At 40.3% G+C, this 13,790-nt stretch overlaps 1 protein-coding gene across 1 annotated transcript in view; it reads right to left on the bottom strand.

Moving 5' to 3' along the window:
- Positions 1 to 39: 39 nt before the first annotated feature.
- Positions 40 to 13,790, bottom strand: part of Rnf212 (ring finger protein 212) — a gene marked incomplete at its 3' end in the record, with an annotated part of 17,172 nt that continues 3,421 nt past the window's right edge. The window contains exons 2-4 of the mRNA XM_005372221.1: positions 12,667 to 12,728; positions 3,664 to 3,738; positions 40 to 138 (exon numbers count right to left, since the gene is read on the bottom strand). Of these exons, the coding sequence (XP_005372278.1) occupies positions 40 to 138; positions 3,664 to 3,738; positions 12,667 to 12,728 (236 nt within the window). The remainder of the gene's footprint in view (positions 139 to 3,663; positions 3,739 to 12,666; positions 12,729 to 13,790) is intronic.

Here is a 13,790-nt window from a genome sequence, read left to right as displayed (position 1 = left end):
GGTGGAACTTGAACTATAACAATATGACATTGAAATTACAAGATCAAACAAATAAAGAAGAAAGAGTTTTATTTCATTTACCTTTTCTTGATAGAAGGCCACCAGTCTCCTCCTGTGTTTTTCTTGAAAATCTGAAATCTAGTAAGACAACACATTTCAGCTGCTGAGGGCACAAAGTCATGGCATATCTCTTGTGGAAGCTGAAGGCTGGAAGAAACTTTAAGTGTGGATTGCAGCATGTTCTGTTTTACATGTACTCCCCCAATAGACCTGCATCTCTTCCCATGGGGACAGTCACAGATTCCCTGGATTTATTTGTGATTAGTGTCTGACCAGAGTAGACACATAGCTTAGATGTTTCAGGAGGAACAGAATGCCAGAAGGTTGTCAAATGCAAAGGCAGGTAGGCTTATCCAATATGAACTCTAAACAATAAGGCTCTTTGTCTCTGTAGCAGCCTTCCTGTTTAAGATGTTCCAATGGTGTGCTTACTCGACAGAATACATGGTCCACTTTGAAGGTAGTGATTATCTAAGGAAGGCCTTCTGCCTGGTGAATAACCTTAATACATGGACTAGGGCAGGATTGGAGAGGTGGAAAGGGCTGAAAGAAGGAAGTCCAGCATGGTGAGTAGCCTTGTATGGACTTTTAGAGCCAGCTACATCTGAAGCCAGCACCATCCCTACCTTCACACTCACAGGAAACATCATATACCCTATGTGATTTGAATTGGGCTTCTGAGAATGGCAGTGTGAACAAGTGAGCAGACTCACTCAAAAAAAGAAAGCTAATTGATGGTTTGATAATGGTGTCAACTTAGCTGAGACATTAAACTGTCACTCCTTCACCTAAATCTGCCACCACTCAGTGATGGTCCACAGGTATAGGGTGATTATAGGTAGAGATTAATACTTTAAGGTTCCAAATGTCCCTCTAAGTAATAATAGCACAGACACAAAGGTGGTATTCATTCACCACACAGCTTCCCTTGGATCATAGTAGCATCAGCCTCCATATACTTTACAGTATAGTTCTGTTGTGGAAAGCAACAAATCAACAGAGCATGCAACTCATCTACTGTGAGCGCCTGCTCCTAGAGATGGGACTATACAGGGCATGAACCTTCAGGTCAACAGGGACAATATCCTCCCTATACCTGAGCTCTGGCTCTACATTTTACATGTGGCTTAAGTCTCTGAGTCTCCAAAAAGAATCACAGTGTTTGGAACATGACAGGGACAATCAAAAGACTGCTGCTTACATAGATAAGTATAGACTTCATTGAGGCCATCCCTGTAGGAATCCTCACTGGAGTAACAGTCAATATTCTTGAGCATATTCCTCAACTGTGCAAGCAACTCTTGCCCCTCAAAGTCCAGCACCAAGGGCCTTGTCATGAACTTTCTCTTTACCTGCTTGGATAGCCCTGATTTTCCAGCTCCTAATATTCATGAGAGAGACTTAGTGATAGATCCTCTTTCCCTGACTGGAATCCCACTGGTGTCTTGCTAGAACAGGGTAAAGTTATGTTTGGGGGGATTTTCTTTTCCTTCAATTTTACCTTCATACTGTGTAAGGCACATGACATTATCCATGTTCTAGATTTGACCTATGGGCCAGGTAGAGCTGGAAATTGTTCTGGCAGCAGACTGATGTTCCCAATTTCTATTAGTAACTAAAAACTTGCCAGCTGCCTATCTTCTACTTTCTTCCTCAGTACATCCCACACTGGTAACAAGAGAGAAAACTTAATTTGCTCTGCCACTTTCTCAAGGACCCACATTTCTGTAGCATGTGTCAACACCAATCAGGATGTAGGCTTCCAGTGGGTGGACACTGGAGCCTGGAAAGGCCTGCTCATGAGGAATGCTCCCCTTGCCATGGTACAGTGAGTTTTATATAAGGACCCTGGTAAGGGCAGCTTTCAGGACTATGGAAGATTCCGGTCTCTTCAGTTGCAGATTTGGCAGACACAGCTGCCCCTAGGATACAACCAAATGGAAAGCAGTACTGGAACCTAGAGTCCTGTCATGGTGATGGGCTAAGAGATAGACTGGCACTGTAGATGTAGATGACACTAGTCCAGAGAGTCTCTTATGATAATGGGAGCAGGCAAGACCCCAAGCATCTGTGTCACTGGGTCTTCTGCCTGCCTGGATTCTTCCAGGTCTGTAATCTCAGGTTGTCTAGGAGTTGTGGTTTGTGCTCCAGGAGGGGTTGTGCTCTAGAGACTAGAGGGCTAGCAGTGGCCTCACAAGTGAGACTGAATTCGTAAAACAAACAAACAAACAAACGGACCACGAAACCTGGGAATGGTGGCACACAACTGTATCCCAGCATCTGGAAGGATGAAGTAGGAGAATTATGAGCTTAAAACCAGCCTTGGCTGTATAAGAACTTCTATGCTAGTTTATAAATAATGATCTTCACCAACTCCACATCAGACAGAGGTCTGTTCTCCAAAATATACAAGAAATCAAGAGATTGGTCATCAAAAGAACAAATAATCCAATAAAAAAATGGAGTACAGACCTAAACAGAGAACTCTCAATAGAGGAATCTAAAATGGCTGAAAGACACTTAAGGAAATGTTCAACATCCTTAGTAATCAGAGAAATGCAAATCAAAACAACTCTGATATTCCATCTTACACCTGTAAGAGTGACCAAGATCAAAAACACTGATGACAACTTATGCTGGAGAGGTTGTGGGGAAAAGGGAACACTTCTACATTGCTGGTGGGAATGCAAGCTGGTACAACCCCTTTGGATGTCAGTGTGGTGATTTCTCAGAAAATTAGGAATCAACCTTCCTCAAGACCCAGTAATACCACTTTTGGGTATATATCCAAAGGATGCTCAATTGTGCCACAAGGACATGTGTCCAACTATGTTAATAGCAGCACTGTTTGTCATAGCCAGAACCTGGAAACAATCTAAATGCCCCTCGACTGAAGAATGGATAAGGAAAATGTGGTACAATGGAATACTACACAGCAGAAAAAAAATAACATCTTGAATTTTGCAGGAAAATGGATGGAGCTAGAAAACATGATTTTGAGTGAGGTGATCCAGACCCAGAAAAACAATTATCACATGTACTCACTCCTAAGTGGTTTTAAAACATAAAACAAAGAAAACCAACCCACAAACCACAATCCCAGAGAACTTAGATAACAATGAGGACTCTAAGAAAGACATACATGGATATAATTCAAATGGGAAATAGAAAAAGACAAGATCTCTTGGGATAAATTGAAAGAGGGCTGAAGGAGAGGGGAGATGCAAGGAGGGGAGCAGAGAAAAATGTACAGCTCAATAAAAATCAATTAAAAATTATTTTACTAAATGGAAAAAAAAGAAATATAGTTGGCATCTGTGGGGGTATAATGTCTAAAGGAGGGTAGATCTAAGCTAAGTTGAACTCATATGTATCTCAAAGTCACAAAAGCATACACAATGACATAGATCAGACATAATGCCAGCACTGAAACCTTTATGATAAACTATTTTACAAGTGAGATAATTAAAAAACACCAGAGAAGCAGAAGATATTTTCACACTCACCTCTGCAAGCGACTGGCTCCAGAACACTTACTTCACAGGGTCTCTGAGGTAATGTGCTCTGGGCATCACCAAGTCAAGCCTCAAAGTCGCAACTCACCTGAGAGGTTTCCTGGGAATACTTCTTACACAGACCATCTATGCTCAGAAAGAATGCCTGGATATTGGAGTTAGTCTAAAGAGAAAGCAAATGACTATGTAGAAACTTCTGGCCACTAGTTAAAAAACTGTATTTGAAGATCTACAATTAACTATGCATACATAACACAAACAAACAGCAATCCACCCCTAAGAAGATAACCACTCCTCTAAGGAGCATGCAGGGCAGTGGCACCCATTGGCAGTACTGAGCCACCCTGGACCACATGCCCCTCTATATCCATTGAAAATGTGCTTCAAAATGAAGGTAAAAGTTTAGGGTGACTTTTTTCCAGACCCCCCCCCAAAAAAAAATCCAAGAGGATTTGTCACCAACAGATCAATACTAAAAGCAAAAATAAAGGAATTCTTTGTGGGGAGGAAACAATCACCGACAGATCACAGAGTGTGGGAGGTAGCAGAGAGCAAGAGAAGAGGAAGCATGGGGAAATTCAACCAAGGATTAGCTATGTGTAGAACTGCTGTGCTGTCGGTGTAGCATGAAGTAAGAGCCAATATTCCATTGAGAAGGGAAAGCATGGTAAAAAGATCAATGGACTGAAACCACCAGAGGTCCTTGCATAGCTAGGAAAATCTAAGTTAGTTGAGTCTTTAAAAAAGATTTTATTTTTATTTTAGTAATGAGTGTGTCTGTGTGTAGGTATGTTCACATGAGATCAACGGAGCCAAAAAATTAGCTTTCTGAAAATGCTGAAATGAGTTCAATAGTACTTAATACACATTTGGCAAGGGTGCTCAAGAAGAAAGGACTCACAATAGTCACTAAAATTAGAAAAAAACCCAGCAATGTATGGAGGGAGGCACATGACTGCAATCCCAGCACTTGGGAGGCAGAGGCAGGCAGACCTCTTTAAATTTGAAGCTACCCTGGTCTACATAGCGAGTTCTAGGACAGTCAAGTCTACATAGAGAGACTCTGTCTCAAAAATCCAAAATAAATAAATAAGTAAAACAAAATAAAAGAACTCCATTCCAGACCTTATATGCCTGTTTTGAAGTACATAAGAGTGTAATTGATACTGAAAGCTTAAAATTCTAAGTAATCTCCATGGCTTCAGAATTTTAACTGTACAAAAATTCATCGAGACGTATAGTTTGTGGCTGGGTTTGAGTGGCTTTGTTAATCTAGCCATGCAGTGTTTCTATTTTTGAGTTCATTGCAATAAACTTATACATACAAACATATGTACATAAACACATACATACATACATACACACACACATACATATCCAGGCTGGTCTTGAACTAGTGACATAGCCCAGCCTGGCCCTGAACTCCTGTTTCTGCCTCCTAAGTGCTGGAATTAAAGGCGTGTGCTACCACTCCCTACTCTAAGAACTTTTATGAAATTATTAACTATGATTTCTCAAACTTGAATATGTAATACAGGAAAGGAAACTTTCAACTTCAACTTGTATATGAATATGGGTGCAAGAATAATGAATATGGGTCCAAGTGAAATAATAGCAAATTCAATCTATCTACAAAAGTTGAAGTATGTCATTACAAGCTGACTCTATTCTTGGAATCTTATGTGGGTTTTTTTTTTTAATTTTAAAAGTAAATGAAGGGGTAAGAAAGCTGACTCAGTGGTTCCTAAAACCCAGGTTTGGCAGTTCACAATTATCTGTGTAGACGGAGTTTCTGCCCTGCCTGGTCTCACAGCCATTCAGTCCCAATAAAGCACACAGAGGTTTATAATAATTATATAATTTGGCCTTTTAGCTCAGGCTTATTATTAACTAGCTCTTACAACTTAAATTAACCCATAATTCTTACCTATGTTTAGCCACGTGGCTTGGTACCTTTCCTCAGTGCAGCGTTCTCATTTTGCTTCCTCTGCAACTGGCTGGTGACTGCAAACTGAGCCTTTCCTCTTCCTAGAATTCACCTAGTTTGGTCACCCCACCTATACGTCCTGCCTGGCTACTGGCCAATCAGCATTTTATTAAGCCAATACAAGTGACAAATCTTTACAGGGTACAATAGTATTTCCCACAGCATACCTGTAACTCCAGCTCCAGGGGATTTAATATCTCTGGCCTTTGTGGGCACAGTACTCATGTGCACATACCACATACAGACACATAATTTTTTAAAAAGTAAATGTATTCCCCATCCCACAAACAAAATATGGCAAAACAGAATATTATCAAGAGTTACAGAAAGTAATAAATATAGTTATTTTGATTATATACCTAATTCATGATTTTAAAAATACCTTTTGCAAACTAGTATAAACATACTAAAATATGTTTATATTTTATACTAAAATATAAATACTAAAACCCTGATCACCAAGTTAAGAGAGAGTCCAGGGTACTTGCTATAGTCAGCATTTCTCCACAGCACTACAAGGAGTTCCTGCCAATGAGTGCATATACGAATATTCTAGAAGAATAGGATCTTTAGCAAAGTCACATTTTTGAAAAGTGTATTCACTTATTTTCCATACCGACCAGTTTCCCCTCCCCCTCTCCTCCCATTCTTTCCCTCCACTTCCTCTTGCCCCTCCTGATCCATGCCTTCTTTGTTTCTGTTCAGAAACGGGCAGGCCTCCCATGGGCATCAACAAAGCATGGCATAACAAGTAGTGGAAAGACTAAGCACCTCCCCTCGTATTAAGGCTGGGCAAGGCAACCCATTATGAGGAATAGCTTTCCAGGAGCCAGACAAAGCACTAGAGACAGCCCTGCTCCCATTGCTAAGAGTGCCATAAGACCAAGCTACACAACTGTCACATATATGTAGAGGGCCTATGTCAGTCCCATGCAGACTCTCTGGTTATAGGTTCAGACTCTTTAAGTTCTTATGAGCCACGTTAGTTGTTTTTTTCTGTGGGTTTTCTTGTGATATCCTTGACCCTTCTGGCTCCTGCAATCCTTCTTCCGTCTGTTCATCAGGATTCTCTGAACGTGGCCTAATGTTTGGTTGCTGTGGGTCTCTGCATCTGTTTCCATCAATTACTGGATGAAGGGGGCTGGAGAGATGGCTCAGTGGTTAAGAGCATTGCCTGCTCTTCCAAAGGTCCTGAGTTCAATTCCCAGCAACCACATGGTAGCTCACAGCCATCTGTAATGAGATCTGGTGCCCTCTTCAGGCATGCACGCAGACAGAATATTATATACACAATAAATAAATATTTTTTTTTAAAAAATTACTGGATGAAGGCTCTCTGATGATAACTGGGGTAGGTAGTCACCAATCTGATCATAGGAGATGGCCAGTTCAGGCTACAAATCCACTATTGCTAGGAGTCTTAGCTGGGGTCATCCTTGTATATTTGTGGATGTTTCCCTTGCATCAGGTTTCAACCTGACCCTATAAATGCCTCCCTTCCAGTAATCTCTTTCAGTCTTCTCTCCATCTATCCACTTCCAAACCCAGTCCCTCATGTTCCCATCCCCACCTGGCCCCCAGTCTACCCAGGAGATATATTCTTTTTCACCTTCCCAGGGAGATCCATGCCTCCCCTCTTGGGCCCTCCTTATTATCTAGCTTCTCTGGGTCTGTGGATTGTAGCCTGGCTATTCTTTACTTTTCAGCTAATATCCACTTAAAAGTGAGTACATACCAAGTTTGTCTTTCTGGGTCTGGGTTACCTCACTCAGGATTTTTTTTTCTAGTTCCATCCATTTGCCTGCAAATTTCATAATACCATTTTCTAACAGCTGAATAATACTTCATTGTGTAAATGTACCACATTTTCTTTACCCATCCTTTGGATGACGGACATCTAGGTTGTTTCCAGGTTCTGACTATTGCAAATAAAGCTGCTATGAACATAGTTGAGCGAGTGTCCTTGTGGTATGATTGAGCATCCTTTGGGTATATGTCCAAGAATGGTATTGCTGGGTCTTGAGGTAGCCTGATTCCCAATTTTCTGAAACTGCCATATTGATTTCCAAAGTGGTGGCACAAGTTTACATTCATACCAACAATGGAGGAGGTAACACAACATTTTTTACAGACTAGTAATGAATGCATAGGAGAAGATGTTTTCAAAGCTGCTCTGGTAACTCTTTAAAACAATCAACACCTAAGGACAGGGCTACTACAGTTTGCAGGTCTCCAAGGAGAAGCGCTTGTAATTTTCTGAGAGGTGAGAGAGCTCCTGAATAAAACACACCCCACATTAATGGGTTAAATGAGCCTTACTGGGTAGATGTCAATTGTCCTTTAATAAGTGCAAAATAAAAATGCCAGTGAGTGAAGGGGAGGGAGAAGAAGAGGTATTTTCATAATCAGATTATTTGTAGTAGGAAGACCTACCCTACATCTGGGCCACATCTTCTAATGACAGCCTATATAAAAAAAACATAGAAGTAGGAAAGTTTTCTTTCTGACTCCTGGAAAGTTCATTTATGTCATTGCTAAGGCATTTCTTCCCCAGTATTAGAACTAGGTTTTTCAGGATTCCTACATAGACTGATGATCAGCAGCTCCCCAGGAATCCTCCAAGACAACAGCACCAGATTTGAACTGAGATATCTAGCCTTACGGACAGAACAATCACTAGATTCTCAGCCTTTCCATTATGAGACAGCCACTTTTGGGCTACTCTGGACCACAGTTTTTACAGTGAATCATTCCTCCAGTGGAATACCCTGAACACCACTATTATTGTCCATGTCACTATATAGGTTCTCAGGCAATATATGGTCCTTTTTTTTTTTCAGGTCTGCAACCTATTAACTAGGAACATAAGGAACATTTTTGGGCCCTCATCATGGCCCAATATAATGGGACCTAGGTAAGACAGAGAAGAAATGCTTAATGGCCCAGAGATAAAAGGACATGGGTCTCAGGGGGTTCATTTTCTGTAGATCTTTCCTAGACCTTTGCCTTCTGAGGCATGTTTGCCTCTTTATCTCCATTCGGGGTTTTGTCTGCTTTAGGGTTCTGCAAGGTGAATGAGCACAATGAGTTTCCCTTACTCAGATTGGTCTTTATTGTTACAGTCATGACTATATTACCTGGAGTCTATCTAAAAGCCAGAGATTTTCCAATCTCATTACGCATCTGTCTCCTTAAAGCTACCTATTCTTTTCTATCTCTGAATGAAAGCCAGATATATTTCACTTGAACTCATTCTTCCTTGTGGTCCTTCAGGAAAGCAAATTCCAAATAACACATCCTTCTTAGCTCTGAGGTCACCAGAGGTTTTCTTTCCAGAGGCCTCCCTGACTCTTACAGGCATCTGACTATTACTGCATTGGTATTGTATTTCATGTGTAAACTAGTAGTGGACCATTTTAATGGCAAACAAGTCAACACATAAATATGTCTCCTGTAAGAATATCCAGGTGTAGGCCGGGTGGTGGTGGGGCACGCCTTTAATCCCAGCACTCCGGAGGCAGAGGCAGGCGGATGTCTGTGAGTTAAAGGCCAGCCTGGTCTACAAGAGCTAGTTCCAGGACAGGAACCAAAAGCTACAGAGAAACCCTGTCTCGAAAATAAAAATGAAAAAAAAAAAAGAATATTCAGGTGCACCTTTTGAATAGCCTGGGATTTGCTGATAAAATCTGTTTATATAACAGTTTTGAAGCTACAGACCAAACTAGAAACCACCAGAGGGCATTCCCTAAAACTTACTTCCTAGACTGAAGCACAGATGAGACATACTGAGTGCATTACAGAAGCCTTCCTACTTTAGGTCATAGATTTGTTGAGCATAGATACACATGTTCAACCAGGAGTAGAATTGCTGGGTTTCTGGAGTATGTTTAAAAAGAAATTCTGGTGGTTCAGTGAACAGTAGTCTGGAGTGAGAGAAACTAGGAAAGTGTGCAGAGAGGCATGTTATATAGAACAATAGAAATGACAGTTACAGAGACCTAACTTGAATACAGGAGAGACCATGGCCATCTGAGAAAATATTCCAGGCAGAAAGACCAGACATAAGATGGAGTCATCCTGCTACAAAAGTAGCACCAGGTTGGAATTGCTGACCTGGAGACCAGGAGGCTCCCAGAGGCCTGGCCATAAGAACCCTTTGACTTTTTCCAAAACAGTGAGACTCATAAAGGTGGGATGTGCCTTATATACAAGTAGATCCACTGGCTACAAAAAGGAAAGCAGGAAGAATTAGCACCCATGGTAGGGCATAGCAGTGGGGAAGAATAACACGGGTTCCCAAGACACTGCTGAAGGAGGAACCTATGTGTTGATGGCTTAGGATGTAATGTTGGAGAAAGAGCAGAAGGAATGACCTCAATGTTGTTAGCAGCTTTACTGGTTCATCTGTGTGCTCTCTCATACACAGAACAAAAAAGATATGCTTTTTACAAGCACCCAAATGCTGTGGGATAATGCTCTTATACTCTCATTGTAGGAAGGCTGCTTTGTTTCCCAGCTGCCCAAACTCCCAAAATAACCACACAGAAGCTATTATTTAAATCACTGCTTACCCAATTACTTAGGTACATTGCTAGCTAGCTCTTATATCTAGAATTAACCCATCTCCATTATTTTATATTTTACCATGAGGCTTGTGGCCTACTGGCAAGGTTCTAGCATGTCTGTCTCTGGCAGCAGCTCCATGGCTTCTCCCTGATTCTGCCTCCTTCTCCCAGCATTCAGTTTAGTTTTCCCCATCTAGCTCTACTCTACCCTACCAGGCCAAGCCAGTTTTCTTTATTCATTAAACAATAGTATTCACAACATACAGAGGGGGAAATCCTACATCATGCTCTGTAAAGATTTGTCACTTATATTGATTTAATAAAATGCTGATTGGTCAGTAAACAGGCAGGAAGTAGAAGAGGTCAACCAGACTAGGAGAATTCTGCGAAGAGGAAAGGTTCAGTTTGTGGTCAACCGCCAGATGCAGAGGAAGAAAGATGACAATGCTTCACTTAAAAAAGAATGGCTGTGGGACCAGGTGGAAGAAAAACTTCTGTCTATATCCAAAAAACAGTCATAACTACCATATACTAAAACATAATACTAGGGGCTGGAGAGATGGCTCAGTGGTTTAGAGCACCGGCTGATCTTCCAGAGGACCCAGGTTCAATTCCTGGCTCACAACTGTAACTTCAATTCCAAGAGATCTGCCACTATCTTCTGGCCTCTGTGGGTACCAGGTACATATGTTGTACACAGACATAAATGCAAGCCAAACAACCATACATATAAAATAGTAAATAAATAAAAAACACATTGAAAATCCTGGTTAACTAAAAAATACACTCTAAAGTCAAAATCTCTGGTCACACGCTATAAGATAACATTTAAGCATAAAGATGATTGTGGAGCTAGAGTCTAACCATTTAGAAATTAAAGATGTTCCTATCTTTCTTCTTTCAATTCTCTCTCCACCATTCCTTCTTTTCTTACACTGTAGCCCAAGCTGATTGTGAACCCACAGCAATCTTCCTGCCTCAGTCTTCTCAGTGGTAGGATTTTTGGCGTATGTCACCATGCCCAGCTGTAGAGGCAGAGGCAGGAAGATCTCTGTGAGCTCAAGGCCAGTCTGGTCTACACAGAGAGATTCTGTATCAAAAAAAAAAAAAAAAGAAGAAGAGAAAATTATGGATTGTAGAGATATCTCAAGTGGTTAAAGTTCTTGCTATACAAGGATATGGACCAGAGTAAAGATCTTCAGAACCCATGAAATGCCAGGTAACCATGGTAACCCACCTTTAATTCCAGCACTTGGAAGGCGAAGATGGAGGATAATACAGAGCAAGCTAGCTAGTCAAATTATCTATATTGATGTGCTCTGGGTTCAACTCAGAGACTGCGTCAATGAACAAGGTGTTAAATGATTGATGAAGAATCCTAGTGTCAACTTTGAGCCTCCATATGCATGCATGTATATAAACAAGCACCACCTACATGCATATCAAACACACACACATTTATAAAAAAGAATACATTATAGCTTACTCAAGAATCATGAAGATTTGATATAACTGACATTCAGGCAGATCCAATTTAGTACTATTTATAAAATATATTGAGTTAACTTATTTTTTGGCATAAACTTTCACGTTTCCAGGAAAGCAGTCCTCAAGACAACACAGAAAGATAGTACATGGAAGGAAATGGACAGCTTAACTACATACATTAATGTCCTAGTTAGGATACTTTTGCTGTGATGAAACACTTTGACCAAAAAGCAATTTAGGCAGAATATGGTTTATTTTGCTCACACTTCCAGGTAATAGTCCATCACTGAGGGAAGTCAGGGCAGGAACTCAAACAGTCAGGAACCTGTAGGCAGGAACTGATGCAAAGGCCATGCAGGGGTGCTGTTTACTGGCTTGCTCATTGTGGCTTGGTTATCCTGCTTTCTTATACAACCCAGAACCATTAGCACAGGGACTGTGCCCTACGGGTCAACTGTTAATTAAGAAAATGCCCTACAGGTCTGCCCACAGTCTTACATTATGAACAATGCTTTTAATTATTCATTATGACTTTTACGAAAAACTAAATTGCCCCATTAGGAAGCCAATGTCGTACTAAGGAAATCTAAGTCATTTTCATTTCTCTTAAAAACATAGTACATCCCAATAAACTGTGATTAAGGCCAGCCTATGGCTAAGAAGAAAAACAAAATAACATTTTAAAACCAAATCCTGATTGGTGCAGAGGCTCATGTCTGAATGTTAGCACTCAGTAAACTAAGGCAGAGGATGTTGTGTTTAAGGATATCCTGGATGACACAGTGACAAACTCATGACAAATGCATTTTGCTTAGAAAAAATAAAAACAAAATTACAAACATCAATCAACCAAAACCAATCAACAATAAAACCAAACCACAGAACAAACAGCAAAATCAAACCATATTATGCTTTATTACTCAGAAGTCTCATTAGTTAATCTAGCAAAATGAACAAAAATTATAGATATTATAGTTACTAAAAATTTAAACTCAAGTTGAAAGGGAATACTATTATAATGAATATTCAAATTGTAAAGATTTCAACTTACATGTTTCGAAAGTAAAACTGTATGACACGGAACTTGACAGATCAAGCATTCATCCTTTTTACCTATCAAAGAAAAACAAATGTTTAATTACATTATACTGAACGTGCTGCGAAATATGTGTGAACACAGACTTTGAGTTAGAATGCAGGATTATATAGTAATTTTTATAGTATCTTTATATAGCATCTTTATGTTCTTATGTGATGAGGCTATGGATTCGGTGAAACAATTTATACAATCATTTATTTTCCTGCTTTGTAAATGTGCTCCCCCACCAACAGTGACCATAAGTGCTAAGAATACTTAAATTAGATTTTACAGTGGTATCCTTTTTCTCTTCCCACACCCAGTACACTTGTGTGTGTAGCACCAGTCCTTTTAAAATTTTCTTTTTAGGGCTGGGCATGATGACACATACTTTATATCCCAGCACTCAGGAGGCAGAGGCAGAGGCAGAAAGAGCTCTGTGAGATGCTGATCTACACAGTGAACTCCAGGATAACTAAGCCTACATAGATATCTAGTCTCAAAACAACCAAATAAAAACAAAAACTCACAAAATACCCAAAACTTTTTGAGACTGGGTCTTGCTAAGGTGTCCAGACAAGCTTTGAACTTCCAATCCTCTTGCTTTGCCCTCTCACCTAGATACAAGGCAAGCACTACCACTTGGTTTAGAGATTTTAATTTGAAGTTTTTAGCAATTTAAAATGCAAATAACATCTTTAAACCTCTACAATACCTCTCAAGGTCGCCATTATATCACCACTGTATTCCTGATACCTAAGAGCCAGTCTCAGCTGAAGCACAAAAAGTTTATATACCTGTCTACCTATCAGCATGTAACTAATTTGCCTGCTCAGACTCTAGTTCTTTGATGAGCACCTAGGAGGATCCTGTCCTTATTTCACTATCCTCTTTTCTATGTATCTGACCTCCATAGTACCCTATGTAAAAACGCAGAATTGTCACAGGATTTTTTACAATTAGACTCTCTCTGTTGAGCTTCTCTCTCTCTCTCTCTCTCTCTCTCTCTCTCTCTCTCTCTCTCTCTCTCTCTCCCCCCCCCTCACACACCCCCTCTCACAACTGCCTGCAGATTTGGATTTAGAACTCTTAATTTC

Source organism: Microtus ochrogaster, unplaced genomic scaffold (assembly GCF_000317375.1).
Source record: "Microtus ochrogaster isolate Prairie Vole_2 unplaced genomic scaffold, MicOch1.0 UNK352, whole genome shotgun sequence".
NCBI lineage: Eukaryota > Metazoa > Chordata > Mammalia > Rodentia > Cricetidae > Microtus > Microtus ochrogaster.
This window is presented reverse-complemented; position numbering and strand designations above follow the sequence as displayed.